The sequence below is a fragment of the Gadus chalcogrammus genome, chromosome 2, assembly GCF_026213295.1.
Source record: "Gadus chalcogrammus isolate NIFS_2021 chromosome 2, NIFS_Gcha_1.0, whole genome shotgun sequence".
Taxonomy (NCBI): Eukaryota; Metazoa; Chordata; class Actinopteri; order Gadiformes; family Gadidae; genus Gadus; species Gadus chalcogrammus.
Window position 1 is genome coordinate 14,555,105 of NC_079413.1, and position 19,858 is coordinate 14,574,962.

At 43.3% G+C, this 19,858-nt stretch overlaps 2 protein-coding genes across 2 annotated transcripts in view; one reads left to right on the forward strand and one right to left on the reverse strand.

The window, feature by feature from the left end:
• The first annotated feature begins 2,344 nt into the window (after window positions 1-2,344).
• On the forward strand, window positions 2,345-14,482 carry LOC130375461 (endoplasmic reticulum membrane sensor NFE2L1-like). The gene is made up of 9 exons (XM_056582398.1): window positions 2,345-2,467; window positions 3,286-3,966; window positions 4,422-4,619; window positions 7,472-7,744; window positions 9,033-9,095; window positions 9,233-9,391; window positions 10,003-10,165; window positions 10,387-11,070; window positions 11,215-14,482. The coding sequence occupies exons 2-9, from the start codon at window positions 3,691-3,693 to the stop codon at window positions 12,198-12,200; spliced, it is 2,802 nt and encodes a 933-aa protein (XP_056438373.1). The 5' UTR covers window positions 2,345-2,467; window positions 3,286-3,690; the 3' UTR covers window positions 12,201-14,482.
• The window catches only part of LOC130402008 (chromobox protein homolog 1-like), a 32,430-nt gene continuing 20,722 nt past the window's right edge, over window positions 8,151-19,858 (reverse strand). Inside the window, exon 5 of the mRNA XM_056606081.1 lies at window positions 8,151-18,282. Coding sequence (XP_056462056.1) covers window positions 18,132-18,282 — 151 coding nt within the window. The 3' untranslated portion in view covers window positions 8,151-18,131. The remainder of the gene's footprint in view (window positions 18,283-19,858) is intronic.

Below are 19,858 nucleotides of genomic sequence, written 5' to 3' on the forward strand. Positions count from 1 at the left end.
AGGGCCCCGTTTCCCGATAACGATGGATCTTCGCTCGTACGATCATTCTCCCGATGGATCTTGCGATCCATCGATCATTTCTTTGGAGCGTTTCCCGAAACTCCTCTTAACGTGAACGCGCATTCGCTGCACTCACGACGTCGTAGGATTGTAACTGTCTACTGACACGGTGCTGAAATGGGCTCCGTAGGAGGGGGAGACGCAGGAATGTCGCAGGAAAATTGTGTAAAAAAGGGTTAAAATATATCCCCATCAAGGACAACAGCAGAGTAGCCTACAAAAAAAATAGACTGCAATTATATGAATGCTAAAGACATTAAAACACAATTGATTAGGCTTAAACCGACATATATCAGTCCTAATCCTGAATCCACTGTGCGTTTCACGGCATTCCCCCCCCTGAAATAATTCCATATGACAAAAAATTAAAAATAGCTTGTGTGACAACTACATTTATCTTAATGGGCTGATTTCTGAAACATGCTTTGCGCAGCAAAAAGAGCCGACTTTTGATTCCGCATAAGGGTTTCCTTGATTGATAATTTGATTGGCTATAAAAGCCCCTCCGGAAATAGGGTAAGGTATGTATTGATGAGGAATACAACGAAGCCCACCGTCTGGCCCGGTGCATCGTTGAGCGCACGATCGGGAGGTGGAAGTTGCGCTTTAGATGCCTTCACTGGTCAGGCGGAGGGCTCCAGTTTTCGCCGGCCAAGTCATGCGCCGTGATATGTGTGACGGCTATGTTGCACAACATTGCAGCTAAGGCTGGGGTGGCATTGCTTGAACCGGAGGACGCTGAGGACGATGACGACGAGGAAGATCGGTGTGAGGACGGCCTCCCTCATAACTACGCGGCTGGTTTTCATGCGCGTCGAAGAGTGATTGAGACTTTTTGTTAACCCCCTCCACCCTCCCACATGTCACTAAACATTCCCGTCAACGTGACCAATCCCCACCATATCCCAGCCTTTTGCCTGCTCCTTTGCTTGTTTTTTATAATTTATTTTATTTCTTTATTTTTTTTAATTGTTTTAATTTTTTTATTTTTTTACATTATTTTATGCTACGTTTTATGAGTAGCCTATGTCAGTCTGCACAAATCCCCCCACTTTCTCTCACACATTTTGAGTGCCCTGCCTGCGCAAACATTTTCTGGACTGTCCCGTTTTATTTTGGCCATTTTAACATCTTTATTAATAAATAAATTAATAATCTTTATTAATTACCAAACTAAGAACATAAAGGCGCAATGCGTTTTAATAAAACGCATCCAATAGACGGAATGTCCGATGGTGTCGCCACTGAGGCTATAGCTGACGATGCTCTTAGCGTCCTACGAGTACCTACGAGCACCCCTGGAGTACTCGTTAGCTACGAGCGTTTTCAAGACGTTCGTTCCCCACGATGCTTTCGGGAAACGCGGCGAAAACTCTACGATGCCCTTTCGACGCACTTCACGATCCACTTAGGCTAACGACGCTTTCGGGAAACGGGGCCCAGCTCAGTTCCGAGGTCGCATTTCCACCGCCGACAGTAGGCCTACCCTTTATGGTAGGCCGGATGTCGATCGCCGCGGCAGCTACGTAAACATCTACGTAAACAACAGCTACTGTTTATTTGTTTTTATCCCCACGTCGCCCGGAAGTGACGGTTCTGTCGACCAATTAACGGAGGGGGTGTGTAGCTCGAAGTTTCCGTTACCCTTTCAGGCGTCTTGTCTCGTTTTCAGTACCTCAACGGAGGAGTACTGAAAACGAGGGCAAAACGAGTACGGCTCAGTCCGGGTCGCGGCCACTTTTGGCGTTGGAAACGCAATCCGTACCGCACCTTTGCGAACCGAACCGTACCGCACCCTGCAGTGGAAACGCGGCATTATATACGTATGTGTGAAGTGAACAAATACTGTCCATTATTCAGTTAATGGACATGACTGAACTTTCAGGTTATTTCGCCTGAAGATGTGGCTTAACTTTAATTTGAAAATGTGACATCCAGCACATTCCGCAGTGAAAATTATGTGGTTGAGATTAAATTTGCGCTTTGTTTATTAGACAGATTTTTTCCTCATAGTTATCCAATAGAAAGATTGTTGTGACAAAATAAATTTGTCCAGTGAGAGAGATATGTTAAAACAAATAGATTTTAGGAATACAATTAAATATTGGAGGCCGACATTTTCTTGCTTTCTCAATGATATGATCTTTAAATAGTAATATACCGGCGGTAAACCACCGTGTTGTTTCTCTGCAGTTGTTTATTGCTGCTGTGGTCTCGCCTTTCGGGGCGTGTCTATTATTACAATGACGTCCAAAAAGGGGCGGAATCGTGGGTGTGTAACAAACCTACGAAGGCTGTAGTTTTAATATCCCCACCTCAACTCAGTCACAACTGATTTCGATAGCTTGAAGCCAGGAAGAATCGCCTTCACCTGTACCAGTGTTCCAATGAGAAGTGGTGTTTACTGGTAAGAGAAAACGAACCGTTGTCTGTCCAGCAGTTTCGATTGCACAATTATTATTATAGTTATCAACGTATATACCTCTAATAAATCGAGCTCTATAGTTGGATCCAAACGATCGGAGAGTATTTGTCATATTATGGAATATTTTACTAATAAACAGCTACCGGGGTATTTTTGGAGGACGAAAACTTTAGCCCCGAATGAACGATCCCTTTGTGGTCCGTATCACAACACGGAGTAAACAACATCCACAAAAGAAAGTATTGACTCAACTCAATGTGACTGGTGGGGAGGTAGAGGAAATAACTTTCCTTGTGGCGATTACATCATGTAGCGACAGTGTGTAAGCTAGGGGTTGGTAGTTGGTTACCAAACGCGTTTCTAGAAGTAGGTCGGAGTTACTGGATACCAGCGATAACACCGGACAGCCCTCCCCGCATGATAACCATCCTGTTCCTATCCTTATCTCCTCTTAACAATTCAACTGTCAATCCACTGTCGAGTCGAATCGACTGTCGAGTCGAATCAACCTATTCCCCTCGTTGGGGAATAGGTTGTTATTGACAAGCATGTGTAGTCTTCGTAAAATGCTGTTCATCTTTATGTCGTACTGGATATGTATGATCTATTAGAATTGTTGCACAATTAAATTTACAACTTGGTATCATGATAATTATGGTTGGATACACATATAAATACGAGTATACATGAAAATGCACAATATTATATTACGTAACATTAATAACATACATCAACGACCCATTCTGTAAATGTATTATTAAGTATCCACATATTATAAATCTCTCTCTCTCTCTCTGCAGTTGCTCCATTTCTTGATTTGAAAAACGAAAGCAACATCAGCCTCAGACGTGTAGGACTCCAGTCCAGGAAAGTTCAGTCCACTGTTTCCACACGCAAGATCTGTGAGGCGGAGATCCCTCCATCTGTCAGAAGTGTCCTTTCCGTTGTTGTCAAATCAATTTGAACAGACACAAATACACACACATCAGCACTTGGTCGACCTAGCTGTCACGTGCACCACCCACCCACACTGAGCAGCCTGTAAGCGTCAAAGTAGGGCCAGTGTGTTCCTAAAGGGGGGTGCTGTTGCCCCCCCTCCTATGTGTCACATTTCAGCGGCCTGAGGTTGATTTAATTAACCCCGTCGGGATCCGGACAACGAGTGCAGAGGTCACTGCTGCGGTGCCCCCATCGTCGACGCCCCGATGTATCTGAAGAAGTACTTGACGGAAGGCCTCATCCAGGTCGCCATCCTGCTCAGCCTGTCTGGCACCAGGGTGGACGTGGGACTCGAACCCGGCCTCCTGTCGCCCCTGCATGAGATGATGCTGGGGCCAAGCGCAGGGATCACCCAAACCCAGTTCCATAACCTGTGGAACCATCTGGAAGACGGCCAGCCCAGCCACCCCAAAAACGTTGACTTGGACGGGTTCACCTCTCGACGGCTGCTTGGCTTGGTTCGCTCGCTCGATAGATTACAGGTACGACCGAAAGCTGACTTTGGATCCAAGTTTTAAGTCAGATGGCAGACAAGCTCAAATCTGGGCGTCCCATTAAACTGTGAAAAAAGCATCTGTAAAGGGTCCAAATCAATGCTGTGAAGACTGGCCACTGTATAAATAGACCTATTAATATCCCCCTCTGAAAGCTTCATCTACCCGTGCAAATGATTTTTCTACGGTGTCGTATCTCTGTAACGAAACAAGGAACATGGCCTAATTTTGCCCCTTGGTTTCTGGAGCTCAGGCTCTGTGCTGTTTCCCCCCAGGAGTTGTTTCAGTCTTCCATTCATTATCTTTTCTGAGAAAAAAAGGTTACTTCCATTTTATGGCCTCATGGTTCATTAATAATTACATCTCTAAACTGAAATTATGCCAGGGTTAACTAGCCGTGCTAAAGTGTGACTCATGTTCCTCCTCACACTTTTATCTACTAGGTGCCAAACACAGAGCTCGAGGCATGGTTGGTTCACAGAGAGCCGGACATGCTGCCAGGGGAACACCATGGCCAGCCCGCCCCACTGGAGAGAGCTCATGTGAGGCTAGAAGAAGACATAGCAGGGCCTGGCCTCAATCCCGGAGACATCCTCAGAATCCAGGGGGAAAATGAGACGGGTAGAGATGTCCACACGGAGGTAAGATGGTGTAACAGCTTTGAATTTGACATGACCAGAACCCAGAACATTCCGTATAACAACCATGTGTCAGAGCCTTAAGAAAAACATTGATATATATACAAAGTCTTTTTTTTTAACTAAACATTTACACCAACAGTAAATCACTTCTTTGTGAAAAGCAGTCAAATCCGGCTGGTGCTGTAAGGGTTTAGTTCCGAGGGATGGAATGTTGGGGGATTTCAACCTGTCTGGTGGGAGTAGCCATGGCTCGCCATGGGTGAATTCAGATTGTCTGACAGTGTCCTAAACGTGTCATACCGGTCTAATAGCAGAGGTTGGGACGAAACAATACATCTGTTATGCTATTAATATGTGCATATATATATATATATATATGTTTATACCACAGACTGTATGTGTTAGTTACCCACACAGAAATAGCCTGCAAATTATTGTTAATTGTTGCCCTAGTGTACTTGCTGCAATTAAATCATTGACCCTAACAAAGAGAGAGAGAGAGAGAGAGAGAGAGAGAGAGAGAGAGAGAGAGAGAGAGAGAGAGAGAGAGAGAGAGAGAGAGAGAGAGAGAGAGAGAGAGAGAGAGAGAGAGAGAGAGAGAGAGAGAGAGAGAGAGAGAGAGAGATGAATGTTGTAATAAACTCTCTAAGTGAAATTATGGATATATAAAGGTAGTCACATGAATAGAGTGTCTGCGGGAGTCTGGCAGCATGGCTGGCTGGGTTTACCCTGGGGACAAACATGTGATTTGAAGGCAACCACGACTCACATCTCCAGGGTAAACAGAACCGGGAAAGTCCCGTTAAGGGTCACATACTTCACAAACACTGATAAGGCGGTGGAGAGATCCTCCAGGGATGTCACAGCGTTTCAACGCTCAATTACACTGCAGAAAACATAAATACACATTGTTAATGTGGGGTGTTGAATTTTTGTCAAATTGCTGCATTTGTAGCTCATCAAATGCGTATCAGAGTGTGTGCTGATTAATCAAAGTGAAAGCGTACAATCAAGGCGTGATGAGGAAACAAAATTTAACATTGAACACACACACACACACACACACAACCACACACACACACTTTTAGTTTGTCGGTCCATATATTTCCATGTCTCTTCTCTATTTTGTGTCCATGGTCTGTATCCATCAGGGACTAAGTATGTATGATTCTCCCAGGTATAATTACACACACACACACACACACACACACACACACACACACACACACACACACACACACACACACACACACACACACACACACACACACACACAGACACATACACACACACACACACACACTCTCTATTACAAGGATTGTCCTTATATTAACTTAGACATATGACATCTGCACATTCAGACCTGTTGTAGTGCAAGTCTGGTTGTATTGTGGCTTGGAGCTGGGCGTAACTTGTTTTGAAACCTGAATCCCAGCTTGGCGCTTCCTAACAAATTCAAGACCTTCACTTTCGCAAGGTTTACTGGCCAGGTCCTTCTCTGCTGGCTGTACATCAGAATAACACACACTCACAAACTAAAATACTCCTGGCACACATTGGAATTTACATGCTGCATAGACACTAATGCATGATTGTGAAATAATTTAATATTTTATATATGTATTCTTCCATTGCTGGTCCATTGATAAGAGAACCATTTCACACTTCACTGGACGATATGCAGGGAATTATGAGGGGCATGTAATAGAAAATAAAATAAAAATAAAGTTGTATTTATATACATGGCAGCAGTTGTCGTACCTACTTCAGTACATTGACAGTGCCCAACCTCAAATTAGCCGCTACTCTAGGCCACTTCAGGCCAGCCTTTTCCCTTGTTGGTTTGACTCCTCTACTTCCATATGTTTTTGTGGATTTGTCTGTGTATTTGAAACAGACTTTATTCACCTCACCTATGCACCTAGAGTCTTAGGTCCTTAGCCTTAAGACCATCACCATTATACAACAGGTTTTAAGCTAATTTTAAAGTTATTAAAAAAATATTATTATAAAAACAATGCAGGTTGCAACTTCACAGAGATGAAAAGAGACATCATATGGACATTTGATCAAGGTCCTACTGGCTGGACAAATCCAAAGACCTGACTGTAAACTGTTCTCACTGTCATCAACTAGCCGGACAACATGACCTGCATTCTCCTTTTAAAAAAATGTATTGCCAGCAGCAATGTTCGGGTCAAGGTTCTATTTTTGAAATGCAGATGTATGCCCAAGCATGCTTGGACACGCATGCATATTTGCCCATGTGGTCCCAACCTGATCCTGTTGAGACTTCACACACACACACACACACACACACACACACACACACACACACACACACACACACACACACACACACACACACACACACACACACACACACACACACACACACACACACACACACACACCCACACACACACACACGTGCAACCACTAATCACCTTGATTGAAGTGTGCTGCTCTACAAAATGAGCCAAGTTGCATGTGTGGCTGGCTCTGCAGAATCCCTGGGCTTATAACGGGGCTCCTAGCCAGGTCATGAAGAAGTTCAAGTTATTCTTAGGCTGTCTCTGCGGAGCATTGGCATGTCAACGTATGGCTGTTGGTATAGAGTCTAGAACAACAAGCTGGGGATGGAAGGTGTTGCGTTTATCAGTCTGGGCTGAAAGGCCTAATAATAACCTGGTGTATGCATCACAAGCACTGGCCACCTGTGTTGCTTTAAGAGCTGCATAACCATGCATACACCAGGTTTGCGGTATACTGTAAGAGGCAGGTGCATCATGGAGTGACACTGCTTCAGGAATGGGGCCTTGGTATAAAAATGAAAACAACTTCATCCTCAGGGTGGAGAGTTGGACGAGAGCCCGCGGCCTCTTAGTGAATGGAGCCAGGGCTCGGCGTGGAGCGATCGATCCCAGCAGGAGGAGACGCATCGCCGAGTGCTCTCCGACCATCAGATGTACAGCAACTCCCTGGACGAGGAGGAAGGAGAGATGGGCGATGGAGCAGAAGAGGAGGAGGACCAGGAGGAGGAACCTGCCAGTAGATCCGAGAGGGAGAGGGAGAGGAGAGATTCTGTCAGCGACAGTGAGTCGGCTCAGAATGATGAAGAGCAGGTAGGACTTAAAACCCACATTAACAAGGGGAAACAAGATGTTGCTATTTGCGTTGAAATGCACAATGCGTTTAGCCTTATTTATTTCAAGAGTCAACCAAAGGGGATTGATTGAGAGTGCAATACCTCTGAATAACTTAACATTTGCTATATTTTACTGTTATAAAGCCTTTGCTTCCTTTATCTTTCTTAATGGCACAAGCAATAAAACAAAAGATGCAATGATTCTTCCCAATAACAAAGAAGTAGCAAGTAAACTCAAAAGGAAGCTTACAGTATCATAAAAAAGATAAACAACCAACATTTACATGACCTGATCTGTCCTTTAAAATCTTTATGTTGCTGTACAGTCATGAATATGGAAGCCTCAAAACTCTTTATGAATGGAAAGATGCATAGTAAGGCACGCTACAATAAGTTGACACCCAAACACATGTTCAGCCTGGCAGCAGCATCTTTCATGCTTGAAATCTGAGCCGTGGGGTTTCTCGAAAGTTACGCGTGCTGCCATCTCAGCAGAAGTAGTGCTAGATCGAGTCGTGGTTAGGGAAGGATAGCAACTAGCAGGTGCATCTCGGGGAATTGCTTGGTTGGTCCCGATATGCTATAATGCAGATGACACAGCATTTGTGGTATCTTGAATTGCAACAAAATAAAAGTCAAAACCTGATTTGACTTTGGAGCTAAAAAAGTAGTGGGAGTGAGTACTCTGACAGAACTCTTTTCATCGCTTGGATATGTACTATAACCAACAAAAAGTAGTTCTCAAAACCTTCGGTCAAAATAAGTGTCAACCCCTCTTTTGCAACGGTCATACTGCTTCTATCAATGAAACGTTTGACGCCAGGTGTATTTTCATGTCATTATAAAAACAGACATTGAGAATGGCTAGACCCACGGACAACGACATGGGATTAATTTCAAGCCTTCAAAAGTGAATAAACTTTGTTTGACAATAACCAGTTCACTGCTCGCTGCAATCCTGTTGTGGTTTTCACCACTAGGTCACATTGTGGTTCGTCTGGTTAAAGGGGAATTCCATAGAATGCATATTTGAAGTATGTGCTCTGCATAAAGTGAATACAAAACAATCTTAGAGGTAGTAGACCAAGGTAAGGCTTGAAAGTATGCAAAAAAGTTTTTACATCCTCTTTTGACATTGAATTGGTGGCAAAGTATTAATTCTGATTCATTAGTTAAAAAATCACAAGCAACTTTCCCCAGTATAGTATAAAGCCCACATAAATATATATCTCACCTTCTCTCTCTCTGTTTTATCTTCCTTACAGGAGTCGCTCTCTCTTCAGGAGTGTTTGAGGTTGTTGGAGCACACGTTTCCCTTAACACATCAGGTACTGCTAATTCAATTTAATTTAAGTTCATTATTTTTGTGGTCAATTTGTATACAGCCTTGGGTTTCCAACATTGCCCCTGAAACTCCATCCACTGTTCTAGCATTCAAGCTTTCCTATTGTCTGTTTCCATCCAGCCATCGGAGGAGATCTTGCCTACGATTGGAGGAGCAGTGGATCATGAGTATCTGTTTGCAGAGAGAGGCCCCCTGCTGTCCCCTCTGATTCCCTCAGAGCAGCCCCCCCTGGACCTCGAGCTACAGTGGGAAGACCTGTTGGCAATCATGGAGCCTCATGTAAGTGGAAACACTGCGATTAGCCTGTTTAAACTGGTTGTTTCTCACCATGGGCCGTGCTAATAGGGGTGGGAATCTCTACATTTCCAAGCGTGATTTTCAAAAACATATATATAGATCTGAGTTTGCTACTCAGAGTTTGCTTATCACTTCCTAGTTTTGTGATGTTCATCAAAGAAATCAACAGATGAATGCAGCTTTCATTACAACACAATATGGAAGTATGTAAAAAAATAGGGTTCAGTTTTCTTTTCGTTCTAATCTTTCTTTTCTATGTCATTAAAGAAAAAGCTGCTCTTGAATTAGAAGGAGTTCTTGTGTCTGGCTGTGAGTTTGCGTGCATGCTAGGCGTAGGCTGAATCACAATCGTGTCAAGACAAATCAGATTGGCCAATACACACTGAAGATAAATTAAATAATTTTAAAATTATCCCTCTCTGGCGAACAGAATGTTGCAGCAGTCAAAATAATTAAACCAAAAAAGAGGGTTAGTTAGTTAACATTAATTTATCTGCATCGAGACGGAATCGGTCTAGAGAGAGTTGCGATGCATCGAAGAATCGTTTATTTTTCCCACCCCTACGTGCTGATGCCAGTTTTTTCTTGTTCAGGGTCTGGATGTTAGCACCCGGTTTCCAAGTTACCAAGATGGGCCAGTTCAGACTCCATTGGATGCTGCCATTTTGAGCAATTACCAAAGCAACTCAAACAGCCGCAATGACAATCAGATGATTTACCAAGATGTTCATCTGATGGAGGCTGCTCTGCCACTAGGTAAATTATTGATGTTATTTTTGTTTAGGATAGCTTCTTAAAACCTCCTCTTTACTTTTGGCGATTTTGCGTCCTCTACATAAAATGAAAGCAATGCATCAAAATGACAAGCTATGCATTACTAGCTTATGAACTACAACATAAAAAGGGCAGCTCAAGGCATTTGAAAACTTTTGTGATTGTGTAGCCTCTTCAACGTTTTGCTTTTTTTCCGTCCCAAGGCACCATTTCCCTACACCATCCAGAAACACGCCTTCTACCGCTGACCCCAAGCACAGAGTTGGATCAACACAACATGAGTTTAAACCTGAGCGAGGCTTTGGAGAATATGGACGTCAATAGCTCACCTAGAACTCCATACCATACAAATCTGATTTCTGGCGATCCTTTGGATGACCTTAACATGGGCGTCAATGTTGAAAATGGTTACACAGCATTTGACATGAACCCACTCACGCAAGACGCTGAAGATAACTTAATCACTGATAACACTGGTCTAGGAGATCCCAGTAACTTTGACATAAACTTCTATCCCAATGACTTTACCTCGGCCAGCTTGACCCATCAAGAGCTGAGTGGTGCGAATCCCAATCTGCCAATACTCCCTCTAAGTCATTTATTGGTTGATGATGAGGAAGAGGGTGATTACGGTCTTGCCGGCCCCTTGGGGGAGCTTCTTGAGGATCCCACCATCCTGGAAGAGATGAGCCTGTTGGATCTGGCTCTAGAGGAAGGCTTCAGTCCGGAGATGGCAGCTCGGCTAGAAGAGGAGGGTTACCTTGTCCCTGAGCAAGCCAATAGGAACACGGGCCCATACGACACCGTCATGCCCGACAATGAGGAAGACGATGGCGGTACATCATGGTCAAGGATGGCTCAGGGTGGCTCCAGAACACTTCGCCAAGGTAATAAACAAATTTGTCTGATGACTGTGATTATAATTTCATTAAGTGAACTTAGAAATAGGCTAAATAACTGTCAGCGAATATCTGATGTTAATCATGCCAGTGCTTGGCCATCTTTGACACTTTCTTGTTCTCTGCATCTAGAGAGTGGGGAGAAGGCCGACTCGGATTCTGGACTCTCTTTGGACTGCAGCTTCAGCCCTGCCTCTCCTTGTGGCTCTGAATCCTCCTGCTATTCCTCCTCGTCCTCTTCTTCTTCTTCTTCTTCATCCGGCTCGAGTGAAGGAGGTCTTTATTCTGAGGAGAATGACCAGAAGGATGAGGAGGGGGAAATTAACCTGGACATGGAGCTGGAAGTGACCATAAAGCAGGAAGAAGAGGAGGGGGCCGTCGGAGGATACTACTCCTCCGATGTGAACAAAATGGTCCCCTCCAGCTATCAAGAAGAAAAGCTCTTCAACGGCCTGCCTTGGCAGGAGCATATCGGCCATGATCACTCCTACAACCAGGCCTGGCCCTCCTCCCCCACCTCTGTTACCGGAAAGACTTCCAAGAAAAAATCCAAGTATTCATCCCGACAGAGCAGAACCAAGTCGTATTCCCGGTCCTCCGCTGAACAATTTGTGGAGGCCGAACTATGGAATCGGGACGACCGCAGGGCGCAGTCCTTGAAGATCCCCTTCTCCAACGAACTGATCATCAACCTACCGGTGGACGACTTCAACGAGCTCCTGGCCAATCACCGTCTCAACGAGCAGCAGCTGAACCTGGTGAGGGACATACGCCGCCGGGGAAAGAACAAGATGGCTGCCCAGAACTGCAGGAGAAGGAAGCTAGGTGCCCTGCAGGGACTGGAGGTGGATGTGTCCGGGCTGAGGCGGCGGCGTGCGTGGCTGCGCCGGGAGAAGCAGGAAGCGCTGAAGTCTCTGCAGGAGATGGAGCAGAGGCTGGAGGGGCTTTACCAGGAAGTCATGTTCAGCCTGAGAGACGAGGAAGGCAGGCCATTGGACGCCACAGATTATGCTCTTCAGTTTGGAGCCAATGGGAGTGTCACCGTCACCCCACGGCGACAAGGGACATTACCACGAGGTGACAGTAAAGGCGGCAAGAAACACAGAGATAAGAAGTAACTTTTCCTTGGAGAGGAAAGAACGCCAGTGTTCACTGGGATGTTCAATGTACACAGGAAGTAGACTTTACCGCCAAGCTAAAGACTTTGTTGCCTTCCTAGCTGAAAGGTTAATTGGGAGAGGACCCTTATCCAATGACTTTGTTACCAAATTTGGTTCTGGGTATATGATTATTCAGGGTATATTAATCAAAACTGTTGTTGGCTGGAACAGTTCAACTCTAATAAGCTTTAAAACCAAAGAAAGGACAATGAAATGCTGTGTGTTCAAATTTGAAACTGAAATCCCCAAAATCTTAAATGGAATGAGCAATCCGGTATTGTGTTAAGGTGTGTATCCAAAAAAGGCGAAAAAACACATAACTATCTTTGCCAAGGATGTATGACTGTGCTATATTGTGTTAAACTATCATATCATGTATTTGAAATAGCACATGGGTGTTATGTTTGTGAATGACAGTGAGGCTGGATCCTGGCTGTCCGTATCTCATCCTAATCAGAGTTCCTGTCTCCTCTGAAGTTATTCTAAAATAGGTAGTACTGTATATTCTTTTTTCATATTATGAAAAAATGTCAATGTTAGCCTTAAAAACTACCATAGAGGATTGATTCTGGGATTGGCCTTCATTCATTTGTTTTCATTAATTCCGATTTTTTTCTCCAACCTCCTGGCCCCCCTTTGCTTTATATTTCAAATTTCTACCATTTATGTCCTATTAGAATGTACCATTTTAAACCTGGCTTCCAGAAACCATAAAACACAGATATTATATGAAAGGAGTAGGTAAGGTTGGCAATCATGAGGTTTATGTCCATCTTGCCCTGGTAGGTGTTGTTTAGCCCCATAGCTATTATTGGATCAAGCAGTCCTAATATGTTATAGCAGAACTTCTGGGGGGAAGACGCCAGAGAGCCTGGGCTGGAAACCAAAACTGGTAGAATTACGCCTTATTCCCTTACAGATATTCTACCGAAGTAATTTGCCTAATTGGCGTCAACTATTGCCAGCTGAGTTTGTGTTTGCCAATAACACACTTACAGATCCCAGCCTCCAGCAACATGATTGGTCGAAAGATGTTTGCCCAGATTTGAGCTTTTCAGACTTTAGATACTGATTTTAAATCTGATTTGTGAGTAGCCCATTGCTAAGAGCAAAATGCAAATGTTAGTGGATCTACCAGCAAAACTAACAAGCACATGGAATGCACTCCTTTTTCGGATGCATGGATTATCAGATCCAGGAAGATTGAATAAAATCCAGACGACTCGAACTTGTGGATACCACGTGGGATGATACAGTATCATGATATTCACATCCAGATCTCTTCTAATCTGTAGAGATGAGCACAATGGAAAACCGAAAGGTATTAATATATCGTATTGTAAGAATATCTCAGGGGTAGTTTGAAACGTAGTAGCGACACAAGTAGTTGACTTGAGCTTTCTGGAACTAGATGAGGTACCACAGACCTGTTCTAATTCTCGAGCAAGAATAAAGACTAGGTTCCAATTCAAATAAATTATTGCCCCCCCACCCTTCTTTAGAACTGATTATATAAAATGAATGCCCTTACATCAAAATCATGTTTTGTGATACATGCTGTTTAAAGTGTTCATTTGGGTGCTTGATGCAAAAATAAAAAGCGCTACAAGTTATTCATGTTTAGAAAAAGTTACGCACGGTACAATTTTTTTTTTAATCAGGGTTCAAAACCATTATAGTGGGCCATTTACAAACTACAGCTTTAACATTGAATATTTCAGCATATTCATACAAAAGTTATGCATTGCACCATCACCCTAACCTCAAAAGCTTTATCAAGTTAGAAAAGGTATTGACCCCCTCTGTTCTGACAGTGACATTTAAGTGTATAAAACTGAAGATCTAGATTGTACAATATATATAAAGAAAGTCCAAAAATCCTGAACTTTTATGACTTTGAAATGTATGTTTATTTAATTTGTAATTAAATTGATTTGGTTTATTATCCGTTTCTTTTGGTTTTAGATTTGTAATGTTTGTTTGCTGGTGACTTTGTACTTTCAGATTAATTAAAAATGTTTTTCAATGAGTGGAAACACCCTTTTTTCCTTTGCAAAAGTTAAGGATTTAAAGTGCGAGCATAAAAGTTCTGCTGTGAAAGGAGGTCAACAATATTTTGGTTCAGTCTTTTCCATTTGTATTTATATTATTTGACATTCCGTAAAAGAAAAATCCTGCACTTTTGGATTAATCTGTCACATTGTCCGGGGATGAAGAGACCACAAACATTTACCAAAGCAAACATTCTTTATTGTCCAAAACACATCATTAAAAGGAGTAGTAGTCGTCATAATGATTCAACACAGGAAACACAGACATGCAACAAGAGAACAGCGGCTTATTGGGGGTAATTACAAAGACACGAGATGGGGCCAACCGGAGGAGCGAGCTGCAGCTATGTAATTGTATTACAAACACTGTGGAAAAGGGTGAACAAAATAAAACTGACTTTACATTCTAACTTGAAATTACCAATCACATCTCAATTAAAACATTACATTTAACTTTACATGTATTTTAAAACTAAATGATACTGTCCGCCATGTTCTAGTGCCCCAGGTCTAAGAAAATAAGCACTTATCTTTAATATAGTGTGCATAAAAAATGGAAAGGGCCCTTATTGTACAGCCAGATTGGAGGTTCATGAGTCATACAAAATAATGTAACTGTGACATCAAACAGGACTGGCCAATTGGGAGGAGGCCACCAGAAAGAACTGACATTGGTAGTGATAAAGAGTAAATTAACCCGGTGGTATAATAGGTGCGCTTCAGAGACCTGGGTTACGTTCAACACATGCCATTGGAACCATTTTTTTTTAATTAATCATACAAGGCGACAGCATCTCGCCAAACCAGCTAAAACATTGAAAATTCTGATAAACATTAATATCTTAGGTTTTCTACTTGACATAAATTGTTTATCACAGCTAACTAAAGATAACGTCTTCAGTTGAAAAATAAAAACAATGTAACCACAGTTCGAAAAAGGTTGAAACGTTTCCATGACTTGAGAATATCCCAGGTGATGCTAAATAAGTACAGTCATCACTAGCCGCGTTTATGGACACATCTGATCCGCATCGATTTCTATGCGGCATAGAAAATGATCATATACACGCCTCATTCGGAATACAATTATCTGTTCGGCATAGAATTATATGCCGAATAGAAGAAGTGGTGTAGTCCGTTTTAAATCGACATGTACACACTTATTCCGAATAGATTGGGGTTTAACTTAAGAGTAGCTGCAGTAGTTCGCAATTGGTCCACTGAGCTCCGTCTGTACTTTTATGCACACCGAACTTGACCGCTGTCAAGGAAAGTGGATTTATTGCCTGATTCACGTCTTTGTTACCACTCCGCAAGTAGTCCGTAAGCGTGTTCGGTTGCTAAGCGACGGGACATGGGTGTTTATTAATGACGTGTTCACGTATCGTAGTGTCCTCGCGTGTCCGAGATAACTAATGCCGCTTTTCCACTGCATGGTACCAGCTCGACACGACTCGACTCAGCTCGCCTTTTTTGCATTTCCACCGCGATCTAGTACCTCAAGTGGCTGCTTTTTCTAGTACCGCCTCGCTCTAGGTTCCAAGCGGCTGAGCCGATGCTAAAAGGTGACGTCGGCAGACGGCCGGCCACTGATTGGCCAGAGTGTGACGAAGTCACGAGAGCGACATGGCAACCATGCTGGTAACGATAGAACAGCCATAGTAGCGCCGCAGCCAACATATTCCACTTCTTCAACATGCCAGCTAATAATACGAACACGAATACCATCGCATCGATGTTCTCCATTGTTGTTATGTGGGTTCTGTCCATGTGTGGGTTACGTAGGTGTTGTTTGCGTCGCGTACAAAAATACGTCACGGCCCTTTCGCGCAGACGACCCCGCCCACGTCCCGGAGGTACTATTTGCGGTGGAAAAGCACCCGCGCTGCTACCGTGTCGAGTCGTGTCGAGTCGTGTCGTGTCGAGTCGAGCTACATGTGCGGTGGAAAAGCGGCATAAATGAGTAGGCTACTACTAGTACTTTTGCAGGCTGAACGTCAAAATACTTAACGAACTACTGCAGCTGCAGTAGTTCGCAATTGGACCTTCGAGGAGACAAATGTCCTCTTGGAGGAGGGGGTAAAGAAATTGACGTAGCTTTGCTGTCCTCCTTCATAATTGAAGGAGCAGGCAGAGAAAAGCTCTCTCCTGCTGTGCTTACATTAAAAATCGAATTCACAATGCCAAATAGTGATAAGACGTCCATTATTTCGCAGCCGGACCAGAGATGTGTCTGGTGTGCGCGAGAGACATAACGGACACTTTTGTTACTGCCATGTATACAGTACATTCACATTTTAGGAACAGATCTATTCTGCATAGAAATCTATGCGGATCAGATGTGCCATGTAAACGCAGCTAGTGTGTAGCGATCGCACAAATGAGGATTGGAATGAAGTGTGTTTGTAAAACGCAATTCCATCGGCCTTCCTGGGACAGTTCTGTCGATCAGCAGAAGTAAGAGGTGAACTAGGACATTCCTTCAAATGGACCACAGTGGTTAACGTTTCTCCCAATGTCATAAGAAAATAGCCATAACTACCTGAACAGAGCTCAACCACAAATTAACCAGCATTTGGTTTTATTGTAGAATATCTCCAAACATTGAGCACCAATATAATGTTACACTGAAGTATTTAAAGGTTTAACCAAAAGGATGAAATGCTAATAACGACTCCCCGTCTCCATATCTGTACCTGTTGCAGAGTGGCCACCTTGTCTTAAACAGAACTACATCACTACCATGAGGTTTTGGTTCAATTGTTGTTGTCTTTAATAGTACTTGTGATAATCCACGAAGTTGCATAGCAGCATCATGTCTAGTCTACCTTCATAAAAAGGCGTTTGTTTGTAATATTATTTAAATACTGGAAAGCTATGAGGCACAACAGCTTGTTGCCTTGTGTGATCATGTTTGAGTTCAAAAGAGACCAGACTGCTGGTCCATCAGGCTGAAGCTCACAGGTCAACAGTAGGTACAAATCCACCCCTGCACGAACCTCAGCAGGAGCAGATGTTACTCTGTTCACCAAGTTCGGCACAATAATTTGTTGAATACTAATACACTACAAGAAGTATGACCAACAGTAAACTTTTGAATATGACCTCAAATGGGTTGTTCCCACTCCGGGAAGGAAGGTAAAGGAAACTATATACATGACATGAAACCACACTTCTGTAAGTTTTCCCTTTAAAAAAATTGTTGATACATGAATCAGTCGAGGGGGAGGGAGGGAAAACCATCAGTTGAATGCTTTTCTGTACTTGATCAGATACTCGGGTAGGTAAAAAGCAACCGTCCCGTCAACATGTGGACATCATTACGATTCGTATGTCAATGTGCCCCGTAGCTCAATATTAACCACGCAACAGCTTGAACGAATGCACTTCCATGAAAAGCCACTATAAAGAGCAGATATGGCAGTGCTGTGGTTTAGTCATTTGTCCCTCGAGCACATGAAATTTTCAGATTAAGTATTGTGTGAGGAAAGCAGTGGCTAGGGTTCAGGCCCTGTAGTTCTTCCATTTCAAAATCAGGTAGATATTGATGCCTCAAAAACAGATTCTCCGGTTAAAAGTGTCTGCCAAGTTGACAGTAGCTTGAAATGTCGTTACCAACCATGATGCAAATTAATGCTTATGTGCAGTTTCTAAAAAGGAGGACTCTTCTCATGTGCAGGGGGGGGGGGGGGGGGGTGAGAGGACAGAAAATGTTTTACGAGTTGTCAATGTGTGCAAACCGTACCTTGGGAGGAGAGCATTTTTACATCGTTGATTAAAAGACGGACTGGAGATACCTCCGGCCCTCTCCCTCCTTTTGGCCTGCCCCCGCCCCTCTCTAGTCCTTTTTCTCCTCCTCCTTCTTCTCCTCCTCCTCGGCGGGGTAGGAGTGCCAGGTGAGGCGCTCCTCGTAGAAGGAGATCACGACCTGCGGACACTTGACGTTGGCCTCCTTGGCCGGGACGAGGTCCGCCTCGTCAGAGTTCTTCCTGTTCAGGGGCAAACAGGGGGTGTCCCAGAGTCAAGCCAAGTTGATTGCATAGCCTATAAGTCACAATGGAAACTCCCCGCATCTAAACAAGGAAACCTTGAGATGGAACACGGAAGGGGGAGCCCTCCAGCCAGGGTGGTGAATCATAGGTATGGAATGGACATATACTTGTCTTATATAAACATACATAAATGGCAGTTAGAAGGGGAGGAAATGAGAAGTATGTGTTGGGTTGGCCGATGTCCAGGAAACGCCCGATCGACGATGTTGCAAGCAAAACATTGTGATGGCCGACGGCAATGGCGGGGTCGGGGATGTTGTTACATATTTTATTATTTTTTAGTTTAGTTTTAATTTCATTATTATAACAAATACTTTGAATACTACATGTTATGTTATTTAAAAAAAAGAAAAGGGAAAGTAAGTTTGTCATTGACGAGCGGGAGGCGTCAGAGGATACGCAACTCACAGCTGACTTGAAGCGCGTCATCCTGGAGAAGATGGAAGGGAAATATGACAATGCCACCCAGAAGATGACGCGCAAAGCAAAACGGCTTGACCCACGATACAGAGGGGACCACATGAAGCCACCTGAGCTTAGTAATTTAAAAAAACAGAACTGGTAGAAAAGACCAGCTACAGCCACCACTCTAAATAACCAGGGACGGTTTCCGCTCATAGCCAGTGGGGTGTTCCACAAAGCCGGTTTTAACACATAACCAGGTAAGTTAACCCAGGGTTTGCTGTAACCCTAGGTTTTCCGTTCCAAAAGGATCACGGTATGTTAGTTTCTATAGAAACATATGCTCTGAATCAAACCTGGTCGGAGCAGGTTTCACGCAGGTTAAGTTCGGAACATAACCCGGTTTTGGGTATTTAAACCTGCGTTCACCACAGATTTCTTGTGTTCACAATGGCATGCCCTTTTGATGAGAGAACTGCTGATATCGGAGCGCAAATTATACGTGCAATCCACCGGGAGCGATTGATAAGAACACGGCTCGACATATCAAATTACTTTTTGCTGGAGTGGAGAGATAGGCCTATAGATTCTCACGCAAATCTTTAATATATTTAAATAGCCTTACATAGCCAACAATACCAATAGAGGACCTGCCTCAGTTCACTCCAGACTATTTGCGTAGCCCTGTTTTTTGCAAATGGTAGTTTTATCTAGGCCAGGGGTTTTCAAAGTGTGAGAGAGTGAGCCCCCCCTCAGAGAAAAAAATTCAGCTGAAACTAAAACTGATTCAGAAAAAAGTACAAATGCTATCAAAATTCCGTTTCTATAGTATTGAAGATACAAGTGTGTAGCTTTGTTTAAAGGGTTTGAACGATGGTAAACGGTTGAAAAAGGAATGAGTTACGATGTCTAGAAGTAGGTGTTTCAGAATGGGCTGACGTCTTCAATGAAAACAGCTGAAAACGAAGAGGGATGAAACTAAAACTTTGATTCTGAAGAAATTTTAAATGATATCGAAATTCTGTTTAGATATTATTGAAGATACAAGTGTGTAGATTTGTTAAATGGTTTGCACGAAGATAAACGGTTGAAAAATGATTTAGTTAAACTT

Excerpts from the sequence above, each read along its gene's own strand:
- LOC130375461 (XM_056582398.1), top strand. The coding sequence starts at position 3,691 with ATGTATCTGAAGAAGTACTTGACGGAAGGCCTCATCCAGGTCGCCATC. Across the intron at positions 4,620-7,471 it reads GTAGAGATGTCCACACGGAG|GGTGGAGAGTTGGACGAGAG; the intron begins GTAAGATGGTGT and ends CTTCATCCTCAG. Across the intron at positions 9,096-9,232 it reads CGTTTCCCTTAACACATCAG|CCATCGGAGGAGATCTTGCC; the intron begins GTACTGCTAATT and ends GTTTCCATCCAG.